Below are 23427 nucleotides of genomic sequence, written 5' to 3'. Positions count from 1 at the left end.
ACGACTCGAAGAAGAACATGAACGCTCTATTAGACGGGGAAAATCGATATCGATCGATGTTCTTATTGGAAAAATCCCTAGGACCAGGATCGCTCTCTAGTATACTCTTTCTTCAATTAAAACAACCCCACAGATTATAGTAAAGCGGTGCTTAGGGTTTCTGGAAGTTCCTGACAGTTAAACTGTAAGTTTTTATTTTGTTTTATTGAGGAAATTCGGTGATAAATTTTTGTTGAAGTGATAATGAGGTTGTAATGAAGAATTATGGTGAATTATAAGTGAAATATGCTGTCTCTTTAGAGACATAAAATTTTATGCAAATTAAACGGTACCCAAATGGTTCGTTCACAATTTATACGTTTCACTTTTTACGAGCAGTAACAGTTTTGTACACAAGTGATTCGTTCAGAAGTCAGTATCAATGTAAAAACACGAACAGTAATAATTTTAAGTTAAAATAATTAGATTCGACTTAATTTCCCATTTAATGCAATTTTTCTCCTTTTGTTTGTAACTATCAAAATTTTGTCTGCTCTCTGTCAATGCCATTCTCTATACAAATGGTTACAAATAAATAAATAGAACAATCTGCTAGTACTTTTTGATACGTCGAAAATTGATTAAAATTGGAAATCGGTAATTACCCGAGCTTTCTAAGAGAGCGGTGACAAAAGTTTGCCGTGGATCGGACTTAATTACCGAGACACAAATCTTCGAAAGTTAATGATCCCCGGGTTGGAAGATAGATAATGGTGTCTGTGCAAACATAAATCCAGGAAATCGTCGTTTCCGAGCGTCCAATTCTTTTCACCGCGAAAGAAAACCGCTCGTTTCCACTTCGATCGGCCATTATCCGAGTCCTATCGTCGCCGCGATTGTTGCCTGTGAACGAGCCACGAATCCTTTCACGTGTCATCGTCGCGACTCGCTCTCGTCTCGCCAACGACTTAAATTGACGCAAATTGTCATCGAGCCCGCGGTTCGAATCGATTCTTGTCACGCGAGGAACAGCTCTGTTCGGCTCCACGTGGCAATTACTTAAACCGCGAAATTTTCACAGCAATTTTCCAATATGTACTTTGCGTATTTAGTTGGGAATCTTGAAATAGTTTAATTGTCTTTTGAACGGTGGAATTTTTGAGAAAGGGTGAAATTTTTCTAAGGGTGGTTAATGGCTTTAAACTTACAATTCTCTTTAGGTTTTTGTTTGCAAAGTACTTCGGGTTGTCGATAAATTAATGGCAATCTTGGAAACTTAGTATCTGTTTATTATGGAGTACAATATATCAGGAATCTTAATTTAAAATCCTTTCTTTATTTATACTTCTTTTCACTCTGTCGTCTTTAACACAACTGACTGACTTTCTTCTCAAAAATCAATATTCAAACCGTTTTGAATATTCCTTTGCTACAATATCACATTAAAAAATTAATGTATTTCACCTTCAAAGAGTCTCCACTTCTTCACATTCATTGTCAACGTATCCTTGGAATCTTGTATTTCAAAAAATAAAAAAAAAAGAAAATATATGCATTTGCAAATCTTACAAAAATATTAAAAAAATGTTTCAAAACACATTTTGCAACACTTTCGGTGCCACAAAATACTCAAACCTACCAAATGCAATTCAAAAATAATCTCACTTTATCAAATAAAGAAAACAAATACAATCACAATTCACCGCGACGTTAATCCAAAATTTTCTCCAAAATCGCTCTTGTCTTCGGCGAACAACTCAAAGTCACGAACACTCACCACCGTACATCGTTCGAAACCACGTCACCTTGGCTCGAACTTCGCAATTCTTCACCGAGTGGCTATCAGACGTTTCCTCGTTCGAATTGAAAGCTCCAATTATCCCGTCGACGATCCTATAGACCAACAACTGGGGTCGGTCTAACCGACAACCGGGAAGCGACGACTAATTATAAACGGGTGGAATTAAATGGACCGCGTAAAAACGTGTCCCCGCATAGAAACGTCTGCACGCGTTTTCCACACGCGTGTCCGCATTCTGGCCGCGCAGCGGCGGCTAGCATCGTCGATTTAAATACCGCGGGACCAATTAGAGGGGTTAATTCTTAATTGATTTATGGGCTGAAAGAGGAGGGTTGGGGAGAAAGGAGAAGCGACGTTACGCTTGGCCTACAATTCTTGCGCAATCGTTCCGTTCATCGCCGCTAATTATTTATTCTCGAGCTTTAATCGACCGTGTTCTCCCCTGTTCGCGGCAACCAGTCGCGGATATTCCAGGCATTCCAATAATCGAGCGGTTCGTACCGGCGATAATTAATTGGTCGATTCGACCTTGCCCGGAAGATTCCCTCGTTTATGTTCATAAAGAACGTCGATTACACCGAGCGATCGCTTAGAAACTGAGAGTAAAATCGTGGAATTTTGTTTTCGATCCCAGTGACTCAACTCTTGGCATGTTCGCCGGTGAAACACTTTATTTCGGTGCTTTGTGTTGTTTCGACTGCGTTTCTTGCATAATTCGATGGGTGAGGAATCGAGGGAACGGATGGAATGAGAGGAGCTACCTGAATAGAGATTGTTTCGTAAACGAGATGGAAATTGTAGCGATGATACGAGGTAATTCAGGTTTAAGAGTTATCTGTGGAGCCTGTGAGTTGGTTGGTTTAGTCTTGTTCGATGCTTTGCTGAAATTTGTGGTTCGTGAGATGCATGGAGTTGGAAGGATTTGTGGTTTTGGTGGAGGATCTTGCTCATGTTACCTTGAAAAGTAATCTGCATAAAAATAAATAAACACTTCAAATCTTTAATGTCATAATGGCCACGTTATCTTAGCCTTCTTGGATATTTTGGAGAAATTTGTGACTCGTGACGCATACAAAATTGTAAGGATTTGTGGCTTCACAGAGGAAGTTGTTCAAGTCACCTCTGCCGCGTCGCGCTCTTGTGCGATGTTCAAAAAGCTCGCGTTCGCGACTGTTACCCGCCAAATTAATTTTAGGTAACTAGTTCAAATTTTGTTTGCTCGATACGTTAGCAAACCTGCGTCACGATGCGATTGACGATTTGTTTCAAGACTCGAGTGATCGATCGCAACTCGAATACTACGAGTGTCTCCTCGAACGGTTGGAGTCTGTGTGTTGTTCGCACGAGAGAATCTTTGCGAATGTGTCTCGATCGCCGAATTTTTCTGGAGTCCTCCGTGACTCCCCCGCCAAGTGCAAGAAGGCACGCTGATTGGTTTTTCACGAAAGTACAAATTACCAATCAACGTGCCCCCTTGAGTGTCACCCATCCTTCCATTACGCCCTTGGCGCGCTTTTCCTTGGAAGGAGTGGGATCCTACCTGCGGGTGCGTGGAATCTTCGCTGTCCTTCGGTGACGCGTCGGAAATTCCCGCCAGGTCAACCCTCGGCCGAGAGTGCCGTTATACGCACGTGTGGATTGACCCTTCAGGAACCCTGGTTTATGACACGTCTTCGGTTATTGAGAACGCGGAAAAGTCGAAATTCTAAAGGCATTGTTCTGTAAGAAATCACTTATTTTCTCGCGGAGCTACGAAGCGTCTTTGTTCTCAAAAATAACCTTCTCGTGCGAGCGTGCCATAAACCCGGTCAACGAAGACCCCAAGCGTTCCGTACCTGCGCGACGGAACACCTCGAAAATTAATTTTGATCAAGAATAATAGCAGTGTATCTGCATTTCGTTTGGACACACTTCTTCAAATCTTGAAATGATTCGTGAATAATCACCGTGGTAATGATCTCTCACAGCCAAAACGAAACTAGCGTTCTCGTTCACGTGACTAGGATTGTGATTTTCGAAATTGTCAGAGAATCGCATATTTGAGGAAGGTCGAGAGTTGGTCGATTTATCTGGCTAATCTAATTCACGCACTCGTCGTTTAGCTTTTCTCTGGACTGCGAGCGTGGCTAATGCGATGGCAATGGCCAATTGGCAATTTGGTAGCACAGCAAAGGGTTACGAGTTGGCCGAGGCTCAAGAGACTTCGTCGAACTCCATCGAAAGTTTACCATACAACCGAAGATTCTTTATCTACGAGCGTTACAGTCGGAATTGAATGTTCTCGATGTTGATTGAAACACGTGGTTTTGAATCAGCGTTTCTTAAATTATCCTGTATCTTGTCTCTCGCATGATTTCTTGCCGCGAATTCAACTTGATTCAAGAAACAGAAACGCGACATACCAGGAACGTGACTCAGGCTCAACTTAAATTTAGCCCGACTTGCACTTAACTCGAGTTTAACCTAAATACTCGGATTCAAGCTTAATTTGAGGATACTTGAACTTCGAGTGAAATTAGAGTGGGGGGATAATGTAACTTTAGAAAGATGATGTGAATTTGAGATGGCTAACGAGTACGGTTTAATGGCCACTTTTGCTCTTAGAGATTCGCTGAATTTTACGTTAAATTGCGTACATTTCGTAATTGACAATACTGTGTTGGATAATACTGTCGGACCGTGCAAGGATTACTTCAGCTTTAAATCCTGGAAAGATGAAATTTTGTCTGATTTGGAAAGAAATGATTTAATTTTTGGAAATTTAAATGACTCAATTTTTGGAAATTTACTGATTTAACTTTTGGAAATTTATATAATTTAATTTTTGGAAATTTAAATAATGTAACTTTTGGAAATTCAAATAATTTAAATGATACAATTTTTGGAAATTTAAGTGATTTAATTTCTTAATTATTGAACACTCAAGAAGAAAATGAAGAATAGAAGAATCAGGGTTTTCCCTATTTTTAAATTTGAGAAAATTAAACTGAACGCTGAATGACCAAATTCTCTGTTATTTTCATACAATAGTTACCATAATCTATGAAAACTATATTTCCAATGTACCTACTCTATCATATTCACGTCTTATTGTTAGTTATCTGCAATACATTCAGGCACTCTACACTCGAAACTTCAGTTAAAATTCTACAAAACGCGATTCCAAAGATTTGTTCCGGAAGCAAATCGATTTCGGAAACAGTAACAAGAACCCTCGAAACTTTCGGGAAATAAATGTTGAAATATCAGGGGCGTTCCGTTGGAAATTTCTCCCAGTTCGATAAGTTTCAAGCAGTTACATTACAGTTTCCGGTAGGCCAATTAGCCTCTGATCCTCGAAAGTTCCTGCAGCCCCGTGTAATTCCTCTCAACGTTTCAGCACCCCTTCTTCCAGTTTGCATTCGTCAGCGGTTTGACAGCTTGGCATTTTTCGTGACAAGTGAAATTGTGCTGGTCAAGTCGAGCACATCCTACTACGTCTAGTAACTGCATGACCTACTTGTCACCAGTGTTTCCGTTCTTACTTCCTTCTTATTCCTCAGATATTTAGAACGAAGGAGGTTATTAAGACTAATTCTCATAAATTATAACAGACACCAATAAAGTATAAAAATTGTCAGTCCATTTTTTCCATTTTTCCTCCAAGTGTTTCTTTTCTTTTTTACTTTCAAATTGATAACTAGATGAACCCTTTGACAGTCTAATAAAATTATGAATTACGATACCAAATAAATTTCTTATTAATTTAAAAGAAAGTTAATCTTTTTAATAAATGCGTCGTGTGTGATAATTCGTAAAATATGGAACACTTAACCCTAAGTCACAGTCTTGAAAGTAATTTCCAATTTTCTTCCTAAGAATCTCTCGAGTTAAACTCTTCGATACTTCGCGCTCGCTCGGAATAAATTGTCGAAGGATTAAAGAAGGACGGAGAATAGTAATTTTAGGAAAATTTCTATTCTAACTTCTAAGTAAGTAAGTCCAGATTCTACAGTCTCTGGTAAATCTGAAATTCTACAGCGTAGAACGTAGAAGACATGTAACATGCAAATGTTGACCGACGTTTTCTGCGTGAGAAGTACGTATCGGCGAATATGATTATCTTCCGCAGGAATATGTTAATCTCTTTGTTTCTTCTGCGTTTGTCGAGGCAAGACAAATAGATTAGGAAGAATGGAAAATGGATCGTGGAAGTGCTAGTTGCGGATGCGCGCGAAGTAAACTGAATCGACTGATAAATTAAAGATGGTGGCGGTTCGAAACGTAGATTGATCGATTCCGATAAGATTAAGTGTCGCGGTGAAATGTGGTAGAATCGATCGTGGCTGAAGAAAGATGGTAATAGAAGGTACTCTTGAATATGATCGATAATAGCCTAGATATAAATGAAGGCAAGCAAAGGGCAGAAAAATGTCCCATGGAAATGATAATCGAGATTATAATTACTACGTTGAAACAGAGTATAATTAAAATACGAGAATTTTCAATTATCTGTATACACAGTTATCTTCATAATTTCTCTTTTAAAGATGCCTGGTATTATGTATGTCGTAACGGTTGTTCCAGGATTACAATAAATTCCATTTGCAAAACAAGCTTAATTTGCATTGCAAACGGGGGATATGATTATTTATAGGAAGCTTCAGGTGGTTACAACAAGGACACGTTACTCTTTCGAAATTTATCTGGAGCACAATGTATAAAGAGAATCCATTTGTATCGTAGTTAGCTAATTGGATCCCTCTTAAATCTCATTTATCTGTTCTCCTCTACATACAGGAAATTTCTGTCTTAATTGTGAACCTCCAACGGAATTAAATCAGACTCTGTTTTTATTTACGACTTCATTTTTATCTCTAACAGCCTCGAACAATCATATACAGTTGCATGGATCACCCTGTACTTACATCCTCCTCGAAACTCTGCTCGAATTAACGACTTGCAACCTGGTTGGAATTAGTCCAGACTTGATGTTGGTGTGAACTGGGCTGTGCATAATAGTAATTCGTGACGAGGAATTCTGCGGTTCTTGGTGGTTAAGTTAAGTTACATCTTTCGGCTGATTAGTCGACGTGAAGATGGACTGTGTGAAATTTTTGGTCATTGCACCGCGTAGTTTAGAAATGAGTCTGAGAAGAAGGGACAGAGGCCTAGGTTTTCCCCAAAAACATGTATGAATTTTCGACGTTGCCGTCGTAACGATAGTTTTGTCCAAGTGGTGACGGTTTATGACGTGTTGATGTGAATTTCTGTGATGGTACGATGTAACCAATGAATTTTACAACGATAATTCGTCAGACCAAGGCTTCCTCGCGTTTTACGATCGCAATTCAATACAAAAATAATCACTACCCAGCTAATCTGAAGCGCCACAAAAGTGTAACTAATGAATTTGACAACGATAAGTCGTCAGACCAAGGCTTCCTCGCGTTTCACAATCGCAACTCAACACAAAATTAGTAAAAAGGGAATCACTGGGAACTCGCAATGGGAAAACTACCCGGCTAATCCGAAACACCCCAAAGAGCTCGATTCCTTTTAATCAGAACTTACAAAAGGAAAAAGCATCTCTCTCGACACCTTCCTTTTCCATTGAGAAACCATCTCGTCCCCGGGTAGCTCGCAACTTGTCCCGGTAAAAAGACGCGGCACGAGCGTCTATTTAACGCCACTTCATAACGCTCCGGTAGAAATTGGCGCGCAGATTCGCCGCTCGATGCAAGAGTATCGATAATCGGTACTCGGAGGAAACTTCGCAGACTATCGGTCGCCCTGTCGTCAATTGAAAACCGCTTCGAACCTGAGGGAGGGAGGTTATCGCGTCGAACCTCGCCCTCCTATTCCACCGTTCTCTCCTCCACGCCGTTCCACCCTGCTTGTCCTCGATCCTTTTTCTCCCTCCTGCAGTCCGGTTGTTCCGTCCTCTCGACGGAGTCGCGATTAATGCGCCATTAAAGGAGATTGGAAATCCTTTCGTCGGGACTTTCGTCGGCGTGCTTACGGACGGTGAAGTTCCCACGAGCATCGACTCACACACACACACACCGTCCAGGATTTTGCATTCCATTTGCAAGGGAACTTCCCTCCTCTCCTCTCCTCTTCATGGACGCTTTTCATTCTCCCGCGGGTGCACTCGGTGCCGTGACGGCAGGCTGCGCCGCGCTACGCCACGTCGAGAGGGTGAGATCGCATTTACATGGAGTCTCGAGTCGATCTCGAGGAGCCTGGCCTCCTAGCGATACGATCGGCTTGTTTTTCCGGTACGACGGAGCTCTGTGCTCGTTTGAGGCTCGAGTAGAGAGAGAGAGAGAGAGATCGTTGGGAGTACGGTTGAGGTACGCCGGCGCTCTCGTTGCTGCTCGCGAGGAAATTTAAGAATGACGCCGGTTGAATTGAATTGCGTGTGCTACGAGGGTCGAGATGCAGGGGTGGATCGTGTAGACTGCTACGTATGATGTCCCCGTGTGCCGAATTAAGAAATTAACGAGGATTTTTGGGTTTGGGTGAGGATTAGCTCGTATGTACATCCTCGTTTAACCCTCGGAAGGCGAATGGTTCTAAACGGACGCGGGAGACGAATGCTGGGTCTCAAGAAGGGTTTCGAGAAGGAATTGTGTATAAATGTGTATACTTTCAACTATATGTATTTTATATTTTTCTTGTTTGTTCACATTTCCTGTATCAAACATAATCTGAGCCGCCTGACTTTATCGCTGTTGAGTCAAAATGTCCCTGTATTCGTCGTACGAGGGTTAAACGTGTTATGGCGGTCTGTCGTATTTGTGGTCCGTTGTTTTGACATAACTGTTCTTGATGCGAGCAAACCACACGCTTTAACCGAAACGAAAAATTGTTTACAACTTTGAAAGTATTAATTTTTCGACTCATGTTTGTTCGGGACCTTTTTCCTCTATTTCTCGAGTACTTCTACCACTCTGTATACTGTGCAAATCGTGTAATGTGATTACCTTAAATTACTTTGTTTTTAGCGGATCAATAATCGATTGTAAAAATATTTAAAAAATGCATCAAGGAACACAGGGTATCTTTTATATACTCAAAAGAATGCAGATAAGGGTAGTCTACTTTACGAAAATTATGCACGCTTAAATGTACAATAGATCGACAAACCGGTATAAAAAAATGTTTCGTAAAGTTCGAGGAAAGTCTTGAAACTTTTGCATAGGATACACTGTACGACAAATTACATCAAATTTTGAAATACAAAATTCATCTCTGATTATCTGTTGAATAATTATTATAATAGGATCTTATACTTGGCTCGTTTGACAGGTTACCACTTTAATTCCAGCTGAGAGGTTCACTTTGAATTGAAATGAAATTTAGATCTCGCGTGCGTCCGACCGCGTCGATTACGATCAAAGTTCAAAGGCTAACGCGAATTACGATCGTCGATTACGATCAAAGTTCGAAGACGCGGCGGACTTCCTCGCAGACAAATTTTCGCGATATGTTTCCGATGAGAATGGTTCGCTGATGAAGTTTTAGAGAAAATGAGACAGCTGATGAGATCGTTTGGAAATTAAGAGCGTATTTAACCACGCCTGCAGTTCAATTCAATTTTTCGTCGCGTATTAAGAAAAGTATTAATCTGAAATTTAGCTTCTTTCAAATCTCGAAAACCTTAGCAGTTCCTCAATTTGGAAAAATTTCGAAATTTTTAATCTTATAATTCTTTAATTGGAGAAAATTTTGTTTCTAAAATGATACAAAATGATTTTTAAAAATAATCAAAGTAGAAATATAACAGAATGACATGTGAGAAACTCAAAGCCAAAATGGTCAACTCCGCTGTTTGAAATTCTTCGAATTTTAGTATCAAAGTGATTGGTGCTTAATTCTTCGTAAATAGAAAAAAATTTGACTTTAATTTGACGAAGTCAGTTTGGCGTCTGAGTGGCTCATGTTCGATCTAATCGTGTGTCTAACATGTGCTGCGCCATTCTTTGCGCCGGTACCACGAATGCACAAAAACATCCTCGATTACCGGAAGATCGAACTTGTACAAATAAACGAGAACCAAGACGGTCTATTGCCGAGCACGTTATTTACATAAGATGTTGGAAGCTTGGACCACTTGTTTCTCTAAAGAGCCATTCAGCGGTCTGGAATCATTCGAAGGTCACTCTATATGTTTGCTCGTTCCATTCTCGGCATTAACACCAGCGTACAGTACTTTATTCAAGACGAAAAGAAACGCACATTCCATTTATCGAAGTAAAAATCATTTCTCTTATTTACGAACAATTTTTGACTCACTGCGTAGAAACGAAATTAAGCAAACCACGAAGAAGAGAGAAACATCCACAGTCCGAGGGAATCTTAAAGTAATCGTAAAACTTTGTGGAATTTTTATAGACCGCGAAAACTGCTGTTTTATCTTCCTAACAACTTCGCGTTTAGTCGTGGAAAAATCCTGCGGGCACGATAAAGATAGCTTAACAGTGCGGTTAAATCCTCTTAATTACCGAAACAGTGACTAACAACACGGTAGTAACGCAAATCAGAACTTTTCTCAACAATTTGTTATTTTGAAAAGTAATCAAAATGACGGTAAAAGCTTGACAAATTTTTCTTCGGTGCTTATATTCGTCTCTTATCGAAGCTTTCCTTTTTCTCAGCCTTATAATAGAGGAATCTTAGCAACGAGTTCGATTCGACAGTTCCGCCTCTTCCTCGCTCATCTTTCGACTAACTTTCGAAATTTCCATCTCGATTCTCGCGTGATTCAGATTCTTTTCTGCCGGCACACACACACACACACGTTTGTCTCGGTTCGTCTACTCGCGTCGGGGGGCAATTACCGTGGAACAATACACGGCAATTACGCTGGCAAAGATTGAATACAATGCGGGGAAAAGAACGACATGACGGTCTGTTTACGTGGAAACGTAAACGACGACGTCGACAACCGTCGTCTGGAGGCAGTCAAAGAGTCCCGACATTGAACTTGGCCCCGTGCCGGAAAGTTTTTAATTTATTCGAACAACCTCTGCCCCCGTGGCGCGCTTCAACTCTCTTAAGGGAATCCGACGAGCCGTTCCACGGCTTCTTTTCCCTCGATTCTCATGGAAATGGTTTGTTTACGGGATGGCCGGGGCCGCGAGGCGCAAGAAGCTAGGGCGGGATCAGAAGTTTTGCTCCTTCGTTGCGGATACGATCTTGGGGATCGCTTAAAACTTCGTGACATTTTTCAATCGTGACCCGGCCAACTTCGTAATTCGAGTATTAAGAACTCGGCTTTAATCTTGTGCGTGTGGAGGTGAAGGTGGTTGAAAGTGAGGAACGATTCGAGGGATTCTGTTGAAAGTGATGCGTTTCTGAAGAATTGGTGCGGTCACGTAGGGACTATTTTTGATTAAATAACTAGTGATTATATTTTTTTGGCTGCACTATGAGTGCAGAGAACGAATAATTATTCTCATATTGCGATTAACTTTTTGAGTTCGAGTGGGACTCGAGAGTCCCATTGCAGAAATCTATGATATTCACAGTTTTGTGCATTTCAGACGAAGAGCCTTTCAATATAACGTATAAAATAGACTGTTTTAACACTCAAAAAAATTCTACGGCAAGTCTAGAACATCTCTGAACTTAGAGATAGTGGATGCTGATCTTCAGTGAATCTGTAGCTTCGAGATCCAGCACGGGCCACCATGATATCCAGGAAGCTGTGTGGACCAGCTAAGGGTTGAAAGATTTCAAATTCAAAAACCTTAGGGAAAGGGATCACCTAGAAATCAGTTTAGAGTCATAGAATCTCGATTTCACCGTTCCAAAATCATGGGACCAACCTTGGAACAGATTTGGGTCAAGAGACTTCAACTGTCCTAATTCTAGATTCACAGATCCAACCACAATATAGCTAAGAGTCGTAGAATCCAGATATTTTCCATCCTAATGTCGTGTATCTCGCCTAAGATCACTCTAGGAACCTCGACTTCCTTAAATTCGGAGCTTAATCTTGGTTCGTAATAATGAACCATCCCCTATGGGATCACAGAGCTCCCTAGGTCCCATAGTCCTCGAAGCTCTAAGAATTCTAAAATCCCAGCGTCACTGGGGTAGCTCAAAGCTGGACTCATCTCAGACTTGGAGAGATTGCGGTCTTTGGACTCTGGGCTAGTCTGTAATTGGTCCCACGACCTTGTGGTCAGAGAAATCGAGGTCCCTGGAACCTGAACTGGTCAAAGGCTGGTCCTGTAATATCAGGGTTGGGGAAATCGAGGTCCCTTCACTGCGAAGTGGTGTAAGTGGAGACCTACGACCCGAAGGTCAGGGAAATCAAGATCTTTGGAACCAGAACTAGCCTAAGTCTGGTCTCGCTATCTCGAATCGGGAAAATCGAGGTCTCTGGACTCTACCTTGGTCCACGACAGCTCCAAGTCTGGGTCGTGATCCACAAAATAGATCAAGTGGACAAAGTGCAAGTATCTTGTTCCCAGAATCCTTTGGACCTCAACAAATGGCACCTGTATTAAGGAGATCCTTGCAAGAGTACTATTTTTCCCGATAAATTGTTCTAATTCCATATTCGGCCTATGAAGCTTATATGGAGCATGAATACGCACGATCTATGAAAATGAACTTTTTCAAACCAACTTTCTTGGAAACCGTACAATCGAACCTGAATATTCCTCTAGCTTCACACACGTTTTTTACTTTCATACACTTTACCTCGCCAGATCTCACCCCTTTATTCAAATCCCTCAAACACCTCCTTAGAAAAACGATTTCTCATCACCGCTTGAAATTTTCATGAAGCCAGCACACACGCACACACACACGCACACACACACAAAATAACACTTAATCACGGATCGATCTCTAGCCCGCGCGCTAGAATCGCGAACGGTGTGTTCCGCGAACGAGCGACAGCCACATTTGCACACGGCCATGGTGTCCCAAGCCTCCTCCTGTCTATGTACGTACCCACGTGTGTCTGCTTGTGGGAAAAGCAAAACGCGTAATCGTGCTCCGTCTCGCTCGTTTAACGAGCGGAAACATTATTAACGCGCGCGTACGTAGCCGACTTTTTTGCCCCGGATGCGTTTGACGCTCGCTTGCGCCGCCACCGCTCCTGTGTCCCTCTCATCTTTTTTCACTCCCCTTCGGCTCTCCTGCACCTCGTCCAACTCTGAAATCCATTGTGCACGCGGTCGCCGTAGTTTCTCAGGGACGCGTGGCGTGGGAAGGTTCGCAGGGCCTTAAAGTTCGCCGTGGACTTAGCCAAGGTGCGCGAGGCAGATTCCGAGTAACTCTAACCCAATTCGTTGTCGTGGTGCGTTCTCCAAACGCTCACGCAGGCCCAATTAAGCAATTAACCGACCAACCGAGGCTTGATTAATTCGTGGCCACGGATAATTACCATCGAGTCTGTGGCGTAAGAAATAACGAAAGGCGAATGCTTCTACGTCGAACGAGACGCGACAACGCTTAACCCAATTTCGCTTGGATCGGCCTGTTGGTTATGGATGAGGAAGACCGAGGAATATTCAGGATTTGGTAATTTTACGCGCGATGCTGTGAACGGGAAGGTTCGAAGGTCTTGCCTAATCCATCTTCGTACGTAGACAAGGTTTACGAGGTAGTTGTTGCGAAGTTAGAATTTATAGGAGAATATTTAATAATCCTTGATGATGTTGTTTGACGCGTAGATTACAGCGATATTTGTTTTTCCTTGGATTTTTGATTAATCGATCGAAAGAGATAATTCGTAGAAAAAACACACCGTCGTCGAGCAGTTTATCTAAATTGGCATCGTCAATCTTGGTACATTGGACCTGTAGTTTCGCGACAGAGAAAGTGACAGAGGAGGTCAGGCCCTCGGCCATGTGTCTATTAAGGCCACTGATCGCATGTGCTGTATCGTGGGTTTATGATACATCTATTGCTATTTAGGAATTAGGAACAGAGTCCGTAAATGGACATAGTGGTCACGCGTAACAACAATTTTACCGAGACCCAATTTCCACGTCCTCGCTCTGTTCAATTTTTTGTTGCTAACTAACCCGGGAGAACGAGCGTTTCTCTTAGAAATTTCTGAAAAAATAGCGTCCGAGGATATCGTGGGGGGATCGTGAACCCACGGTTCGAAGTCATAACAGTTAGCCTTCCGTCGATTCTGAGCGTGCGACAAACCAGCCCACTGATATCGTTCTCTCTTTTTGTCTGTTGCAGCCGAAAGAACTCGATCGTTCTCAGGACACAGCTGTCCGTGAGGGTGCACACCATCATAGGTGAGTACGTCGGCGGCTCGATTCGAATCTAACCGCAGGCTCCCACGATCCACTTGGACGGATCATCCGATTCACGACGCCATCGCGCCGATTCCTCGACCTCTAACCGGCATCGCTGGGTCAAATCTTGCTCCACTTACTGCGTTTCGGTCCGAAAGATCGATAGAGGTTCGTTAGCCGCGTGTACGGAATATTCTGCCGACCTGGCCATGCCGGTCCGTTGGGAATTTCATGAATATTATAATCGCGAATTCACTTCGCCGACGACCTGACGGTAATTAAATAGAAAAATCGACCGAGAATTGAAATTACTTTTTTCTGCGATTTTTATGATTTTGGTTCAACCCTTTCGTTACTATTGGCGCCTGTAGGCGTTTTGAAAATATGCTTGCACTATACCGTTGGAGCCTCTTGGTGCATTTTCACCTTAATTTCATCATTTACGCACTTCCACCTTAATTTAATCAACCGAATTTTAAAACGATACGGCCAAAATGACAAATTTTGCAACCGTGGTTAAAAAGTTACCGTCAGTCGCCCACGTGACACATTAAAATCTACCGCAGCGAAAGGGTTAAATTAAGAATTTCTTGAAAACAAATATTTTAGTGTTTATTGTAGTGATTTGATCGATAGAAGTTATAATTACAAGTGTTGGAAGTTTTGATTGATTGTGAAAAAACAACACGTAATTGTTTATAAGTTGTTCATTACAATAAATAACTCCAGTGGAATGTCCTAGTGAATGTTAAACTATCGTGGCGGTCCTAAGCGTGGGATTCTAGTTGGACGGCGGCATTAGACTGACTAGCTGGTTTCTCGGAGTCCTTAGGCCAGCAAGGGGTGCAATAAACCCAGGTCAAAAGACTTTTCCCGGTTACGCACCGAGAGAGTACGCGCGTGTTAACGGTGAATTCCAACAGCAAGTTTAACGAAAGTTTGTTTAATTCAACTTGCCCGAATTTCCATTACACGCGAGCAACGAACGATTTCACGGTTTAATTTCAAAATAACACCGGTTTCGTTTAGCATATAAGTATCCCTGAGCGTGTTTCAATATCACGTTCGTAATACAGTTGACGAGATTAAATAAAAATACCGCGTCAATCCTGAAATGGGAAAGCTGGGGGCGAGTTGATTATAAATTTGCAACAACATTAACTCGATTCGTCGCCGTGCCACCGGAAACGATTTTCGCTCGGCGTTGATTTAAGCTAATTGAAGATTACGGTATTAAATAACGTCGAATACGGGTCTGCTCGTTTCACCGTGAATATTTCAACCGCAGGGAACAACGCGGGGGACGTAATACGCAATGTTTGGGTTACAAAGGTAGCTCTGTGCGTCCTGTAGAATTCCTGACGAATTCGAACGAATTAACATCGCGGTGTTATCGCTGCAACGGGACATTTTCCGCTTTCGTCGATCGTAAATGGCGTATTATCGTGTTACACGTATTCGCGGTTCTCTCGTTGGGTGGGAACTTCAACGACAGATCGCGTCCTATTGCGCGACTGTCGCGTCAGAACGGTGAATAGATCGATTTTACACGGAGGAGAAGCGAGTCACGAAGGCTTATGGTAGCCTCTCGAGGAAAGATTTAATGTAAAGTTACTGTTCGAGATAATTCTTTTCGATGAAAACGTCGCACAGAGTAATGACCGGTGTATAAAGTGCAGAACAGTGTAGCGGCGACAAAAATCGGCGTAGGGCTTTGGCTAGGGAGCTCGGCGCATTAATCATCGTGACAGGTGATGGTTAACCATGCAACGTCGAATAAAAACTGTGCGCGCACGCTGACCGCAGAGCGGAGTTTCTTTTTCCGCCAAGCGGCAACTCACCTGGCGGATTTAGGCCCGCGACACCGGGAGGGGAATGATCGTTACACCTCGAGTTATTACTTTTAACTTGGTACATGTCATCGTGGAGAGTTGGCTGTAATGTCTTAACCCTCGGACAGCTGATCGAGTGATTGTCCCGCGAACGACGGACGCTGGGTCAAATGTGACCCAGTACTGAAATCTTTTTCGTACGCGAATGAAACCATATTTTGTTATTTTACTAGACCTTACATTGTTTAGAATTGTATAAATATGTTATTATTGAAATAAGAAATATGCTAGAGTCGTGACTCCGTTTCAAATACCGATTGAAACGAGAAACGTCTAAAAGTCGGGTCACCGGTGACCCGGTCATCGAGAGTGAATATCTTTTGCCTGTGTCACAGAAAGATTGTCACACTCTTGACGGTAGTGTAGCGTTCTGTGTGAGTAAATTCACTTATATTTTCGTGACAGAATTGTTGCATAGAAGTGTAACTTTCGGTTGCAATTTTAATTAAAAAAAAAAATTCTCAATTTCGATTCCATTTTGCCACATTTCTCCGTCGCGGCTCAATCACGAAATCTTCATATCTAGTCGTACACGATCACACACAGGGAACGTGCCTTTTTTCCCCTTGATTCGCTGACGGACGAGGAAAGTGTGCCATGGAAGGTCGACTGTCTAACAATACAGCTTATTCTAACGTAATTGGAAAAGCGATTACGCTTTGGACTGACCCCGTCAGAAGTAGCAATTTCGTCGAGCAATTAAAGTAACATGCTCGAAGCGTTTCCGTGCATCCTATCTAAAGGGAGAGAGTATTTTTGCGGTGGCCCGTTCGCAATTATCCCCTGAGTCGTCGGCGTCGCGGGACGGTTGAAAGGCGGCGTCGTCGGTGCTCGAGGCGGTCGGCCGCCCCGTTAAATCAGAATATTACCGAGGAAAATTGAATCGTGCGGCACGCGGCGAGATTTCCCGCTGAAATCACCGTGAAAATGGGCTCGTCGGTTTTTCACGCTCTCGTTCAAAACGTTGCCTCCTTTTTAATACACGGAGAGAGAGAGTGAGAGAGCGCAGAAAAAGAGATTGATCGCCGTGAGGAGAAACATCTTATTTTGTCAATCCCCGAGAAAAGACGGCAGGCTGGCCCGGACGAAATTTCGACGAGGAGAGAGGAAAAAATGTAATAAATGATCGGTTGTTGCGGCTGTGAGCACGTGGCGAGGCTGAAGCGTGATTTTAGCAAGATGGTGCTCAGATATGCCTGTTCTTTTTATGATTGAGACTTTTCTTCTTGGGATTTATTATAGATACAGTTTCTCCTTTCTTCTTTTTTTTTTTTAAATTGGTGTCAAGGTTTTTATACTTGGGTAATAAAAATTGTATTTTTAAAGTTATTTTAATATTTATGAATGCTGGAGAAATTTGATGTGACTTGCTCTGTGAGCTAGAATAAAATTTTTGTTAGCAATGCATATTGTACATTTATTTATTTTATTTGCACGATACATCACAATATGTGCGTGTAAATTTTCATCAAAATAAAATTACTAATTTTATATCTATTTTATCAAAAGTAAAATTGTTTAAATGTACTATGGTACATTTGCTATTTTACATAATTGTCGTGATATTTACAGTATTGAAAATTTGTATAAATATTACCACTTGTTTAATTAAAAATGCTTTTACCGAATTCATCATTCAACGTGTTAAACATTCATCGTCCTGCTGTATTTATATTACAGCTCTAAAATTGATTAGTTCATACACTACCGGCCAAAAGTTTGGAATCACCGAGCATTGCAATTTACAGAAAAATTTACAGAAAAAAGTCAGCGACTTTGAGAATTTTTTATCGTTCGAACCAATCGATATGAGGTAAATTGATAAATGTAGCATTGAGATAAACTTCAAATCTATAAAAAGTTAGCAGCAAATTTAATATCGATGAAAAGTGGGAGGTGATTCCAAACTTTTGACCGGTAGCGTACATAAGTACATCGAATTGTTACTCGACTCCATAAAAAGAAAGCACGAAAGTAAGAAATAAGAAGACAAATTTTACAGTAAAAAAATAGAAGTCGATTTTAGTCGAATACCATTTAAATTTTATTTAAAGAAAAAGCACTTCTCCTCTTGCGATACATTTACCCATCGATCGTTCAATCTGTTTTTGCAACACAAAGACGGATACCTAAAAAAAAAAGTAGAGTCCAAGCGTTTCTCAAACGAGCACGATAATCTCGCAACTGTTAATCCGCGACTCGCGAAATTCGGTTAAACGGATTCTCGTTTCCCTTTTGAAACGGCGCAGCGCTGCAGCAATCGCCGCGACTCTCCTTGTTACTTTTTAACGAACAGAGAGAAGTCTGTTTCCCAATATGTTCCGGCGAGCTTCTGATCGTGGATAAAAAGTTCCGGCGCGAATTTTATCGCGACGCGTTGTTATTTCAGCCGAGAGCGTGACCACACCGCCTTTCATACAGTTATGCACAACACCGTGTTGACTTATTTGTGTACCTACATGTGTGTGTGCTTGCACAAGTGTAACTGATCTAACTAACTGTAATCGTGATTGTCCTCGTATTCGAGAGCGTTCAATCTCGAGTACCTCGTTGCATCGCGCTCGTGCATCGTGAAATTCAACGCCCGGCGAGCAGAGGAACCCTTTGAACCGTGCTTTTCTTGCCACGAAAACCTGCGCCGTCTTGACTCGTTGTAACTTTTTTCGCGTGGCTATCGCGCGTTATGCTAACTTACAAATGTTTTACACGACGAGGAAAAAAGTTCAGACTTTATGGGAGTATCAGCGGAGACTGACGTTGATTTCGCTTTCCTGGAAATGTTGGGTGTTGAAATGCAGCGATAGTGTTCGTCCAGGGTTTCGAAGAGGAATTTACCGGGGTTGTGTGAATTAAAAATTTGTCTTCCAGAGTTTCAATTATTTTGTGCGTGAAACATGTTTCGAAAGAAACACGCGATTTACGAAATACGGTGGTAGACGCAGATTTTATAGCGGAACCTGAGGATCTCACGTTTCTATTGTAGTTAGTTCAGGCATTGAGGTGAAATGATAGCACAAAAGTTCTTTATTTAAAAAATATTTTTTTGTAAATTTATGAATTTTATTATTTCATGGATTTATAACTTCACTATAAATTTGTAACTTCGTTATAAATTTTGTTCAGCACTCTTTCTTATAATTATCGTGGTATCCTTGAATGTGCACAGTTAAATTTAGAAAAGTTCTTCAAAAATTCATTATTTCTGGTATCCTTAATGACAGATTTCAAGAATTACTTTTATTCGAAAAGAAGCACTTTCCTCCAGCATCCACGAATTTGCCTCGAACCAAGGGAATAACGAGGCATGCTGGAGTTCATTGACGATAAAAATGCGGACGGGACACGGCACGGCACGGCACACGGACATTTCGTTTGTCAGATGTTTATTACAACGTTACGCGCGTTGACGCGTGGAGAACGTTAAAACCCAGGGACAGCGCATTTTTCCCTAGGATGAAAAAATTCCTTCGTCTGAAACAGACGGTAATTATGCGGACGGTAAAGCGTGCGATAGTGTTCCACAGCGGCGTGCACGCTCAGCTTGTTATTACGTTTGAAATCGTTCGTCGAGCTACCTCTAATTACATGTGTCCGTCCAAGAAAAGCTAAGGAGGTGACGAGTAATTAAAAATGATTAAGTTGTTGTCTAGAATGTCGTCTTCGTGGAGATGGGCGTGCTGGACTTTTTGCAGGTTCAACCGAGAAGCAGCCATCTGTCTTTTAATGAAAAGAAACGTGATACGTAGGATAATTTCTCAGATATCTCTGAGGAAGAATCTGAAGAAGTTAGCGAACGTGCTTTCGCTCGATGCGGATTATTAATTAAAGCTGCAAGGCTGAAAATTCTATTTAATTCTAGCCTTTGATCATTTTATCGCGAAGAAGTAATTTTTGTTTTAGATAACTTTCTCGTTGCCTTTCGAAGATTTTTCATTTAAAAAATTACTATTTTTAACGTTATCGGTGTCTTGCTTTGCTCTTAGTAGATTTCTGTTGGCTGTCGTTGAATTATCTTGCAATCCGATCTTCCACGTGGTTTCATGGACACTGTTGCGTCACAGAGTCGAAGAAATATTAGCGAAGATTAAATAACGCTGTCATTTATATTAAACTAACGCTATAGGGGACAAATTGCGTGAAAGGTTAGAAGAAATCTCTTTTTTCTAATTAATCCGCTGGCCAATTGAAACCTGATTAACTGATCAATGACCCGGAACATGAACATGGGTCAAAAAAGACCCAAAGGCTTTATGTGTAACAGTTTTTGTTACCAGTGTGCCATATGAACCTAGACAAAAAACTTTTAATACAATGTGAAGGGAACACAAATTTTATAACAGCAAAAATTATTAAAAAAGTGAAAAGGCAATGGGTCAAAAAAGACCCGAAGGTCGCACTAGAGTTAAAAAGAATCAGTACCGTAATAAAGCCTAAATCAGCCTAAATCAGATCCCCAATAAAGCCACATATTTAGCTGCAATGCGCTTGCGAAGCATTAGGAAACTTATCCTCTCATGGACACAGCTTACGTATAAACTGTGTCGAAGTAGGTCATCAAATCTCGAAACTCTAGAAGAAATCTTCGCATCAGTTGTATAAATGAACTCGAAATTTGAAATTCTGCGACACAAATCTGAGGTTAAACGTTCACCGAAAGCGAGGAAAAAATTGTCCGAAGGTTACGCAATTCGAACGACACGAAATCAGCGCGTCTGCCGATCCTCTCGCAGAGAATTCACCTGCGGGCCGTAGCCGTTCGTTGAACCCTGCGAAGGTGGCTGGAGGAGAGATGATCGAAGGTCCAGAATAAGCGGCCGGAAAAAAAGGAGGAGGACAAAAAGGGCGGAGAGAGGCGCGGAAGCGAGGCATGGGACCGTGCCGTTTTACATATTTTAACGGTGCTTCGTGTACCCTCGCCTCCTCGCGAAACCTGCCGGCCCTTTCGCTTATTCTCGATATTTCGTCGCTTCCTGTCCGCGTCTATATTTCAACCGGGCCACGGCCACCTCGCTCCTCCTGGGAGGAGCCGCGAATCATCAATCGCGCGGATCTTCATAGGCGTGACCAATTCTGTTGTTCGAACAATTGTCCATTTCTGATGGAAGCGTTGAGTAATTGCAAAAGTCTCGGAGTGGATTGAATCTTCCAACAGTCTGCCTTGAAATTACAATTTTTATTCGTTCGAATATCAAGAAATCTACTATTTCCTTTAGTAATCTTCTTCCTTTTGTTGCGACCTGATGAGGACGGAGGTTCGGCGGATTGTAGTAATAAGCCACTTAGTCACATTTGGCCGCCAGACCGAGGTGCCGACGTTCGGAAGACCGCAATATACCCCCCGTGGACTCACCAGCGCGACACTCGGACAATAGGTCCCAAAAACACTCAGGACCATAAAACATTCGTCACCCAAAAGGTCACAGTTTTCGTCGACCAATAGCCGAACACACCACGTTTTCCACCTCCATAACACAACCACCAATCAGAACCAACCTATTCCTACATATGCATCTACACACCTGAAAACCGGGCATTAACAGTACAACGAGTGCACGAGACACATCGTCAAAAAAAAAAAAAGAATAACCGAATTTCAGCTAAACATCTATCAACGAACCGAAAGCAAATCATCTATCAAACATCTACATCAACGAACCGAAAGAAAAACATCTAACCCAACAACAAAGTTTCATTCCACCTCGAACCAGCGAGAACTATCATCAACCTGCGCCAGAACTCCTGGTCATAACATTTGATCAAAGTCCACGACGCAACACCTTTATTTAACATTTTTTGTTAATAAGAGAAAACCACATTTACCTCTAATTTAAAAGACTTCAGAGTCTCGAAAGTAATTCAAAAATCCCAGGGTGAGTTTAATCTTCCAACAGTTTGCCTTGAAATTACAATTTTTATTCGTTGTTGGTCATTTTTAACGAATATCAAGAAATCTACTATTTTCATTAGTAATCTTCTTCCTTCATTTAATATTATTTTGTTAATGAGAGAAAAACACATTTACCTCTAATTTAAAAGACTTCAGAGTCTCGAAAGTAATTCAAAAATCCCAGAGTGAGTTTAATCTTCCAACAGTTTGCCTTGAAATTACAATTTTTATTCGTTGTTGGTCATTTTTAATAAGTACAATCAAAAAATCTTCTTTTTCCATTTAACCCTTGTTTTCAACCGTAGAAAAAGAAAACAATTACCCCTAATTTTTTTTCTTCCGCAGGATCTATATTCAATTTTCCACCGTATTACTTTCGGCGCCCTTCGTAATTGCAAGATCAAGTTCTACTTCTCACAAATTGCACAAAAGCTCTTTACACGGTATGAACTTACCGACCTCGTTTCTTCCTTTTTTCTCTCTCTCTCTCTCCATCTCTCATTTTAATTTGGTCGCTGTGTAAAAACAATCAAGCGGACAGTGTCGGCCGAAATGACCTCGCGGAGTAATGATTTGCCCGTTTTAATTTTGCCTTGGAGCCAGGCCAGTTCCGCTTGTAAAATTCTCGATCCCGTTATTAGTAATTCGCTCGTTAATAATCGCGCTGTTTGCGGCCTCGTACGCAGGACAAGGCCACGGGATTTCGCGTGCCGAGACCGCGTCGAAATTCGTCGGCGAACGTTTCCCCAGCTGAAATCCAACGATTATCCCTACCATAAACCTTTCCACGGTGCAAAAGAACGTCGATTTCTAATTAACCGTTAAAGGTCCAGGCTATATTTAACGTAAACGATGTTTGAAATTATTAAGAGAAAAACTCCAGGAGAATCCTCTCTATTCAACATTCGACGTCGATTATCGTAATTGTTAGTATAGAGAGAAATTTCGATCGTTTAGAAACTCAACGCTGTTAATATTAATGACTCTAACATATCTAGCTTTATTGTCGAAGACTATAGTAATTTATGCGCGTTAAAAAAAGAAATAAAAATAAAAAGAAAGTTTAAATAAGCAGTTTATTAATATTGACAATTATTAAAAAAAAAAACAACTGTGTTTCTCGTTGAAAGATAAAAAAGTGTACGTTTCGTGTATCAAATGTTCGCATATAAAGACTAATTCGCACGCATCATGCGACACGCGTAATCAGATTTCGCGCACCCTCAGCAACTGCGGCACAGTTTGCTCATCCTTGAAATAGATTCCATCTTGCGCGTTTTCTTCGCGTTCCCTTTGCAAACTCTGTTCAATTACGAACACGCAAAATAAATTACTCTCCATTTTTTCCGATACAACCTGTTCAAACGAATTTCATTCCTCGACTCAGCACTACTTCTGCTTAAATTTGTCACGGATAACACCGTTTTATCAAGAGAAAGGAAATTTTTCGTAATCACAGAATTTCGCCAAAATTGATCGTTCCGATAAATGAACAGCGAAATAAATTCTCATCCTATTCTATCCCACGTCTCGTTTCAACAATATCCGGTTGCTTAAAAGCGCCAGCTAAACTTTCCTGGCTCGCTTTTCTAAACAGATTTTTTGTAT

At 41.4% G+C, this 23427-nt stretch overlaps 1 protein-coding gene across 1 annotated transcript in view; it reads left to right on the top strand.

The window, feature by feature from the left end:
- LOC108578600 overlaps positions 1–23427 on the top strand; it is a 377474-nt gene that overhangs the window by 250895 nt on the left and 103152 nt on the right. Inside the window, exon 11 of the mRNA XM_017941964.1 lies at positions 13982–14040. Within this exon, the coding sequence (XP_017797453.1) occupies positions 13982–14040 (59 nt within the window). The remainder of the gene's footprint in view (positions 1–13981; positions 14041–23427) is intronic.

Source organism: Habropoda laboriosa, unplaced genomic scaffold, assembly GCF_001263275.1.
Source record: "Habropoda laboriosa isolate 0110345459 unplaced genomic scaffold, ASM126327v1 scaffold45, whole genome shotgun sequence".
In the NCBI taxonomy this organism is placed as follows: domain Eukaryota; kingdom Metazoa; phylum Arthropoda; class Insecta; order Hymenoptera; family Apidae; genus Habropoda; species Habropoda laboriosa.
Note: the sequence above shows the minus strand (reverse complement) of the source record. Positions and strands in the feature narration are given on the sequence as shown.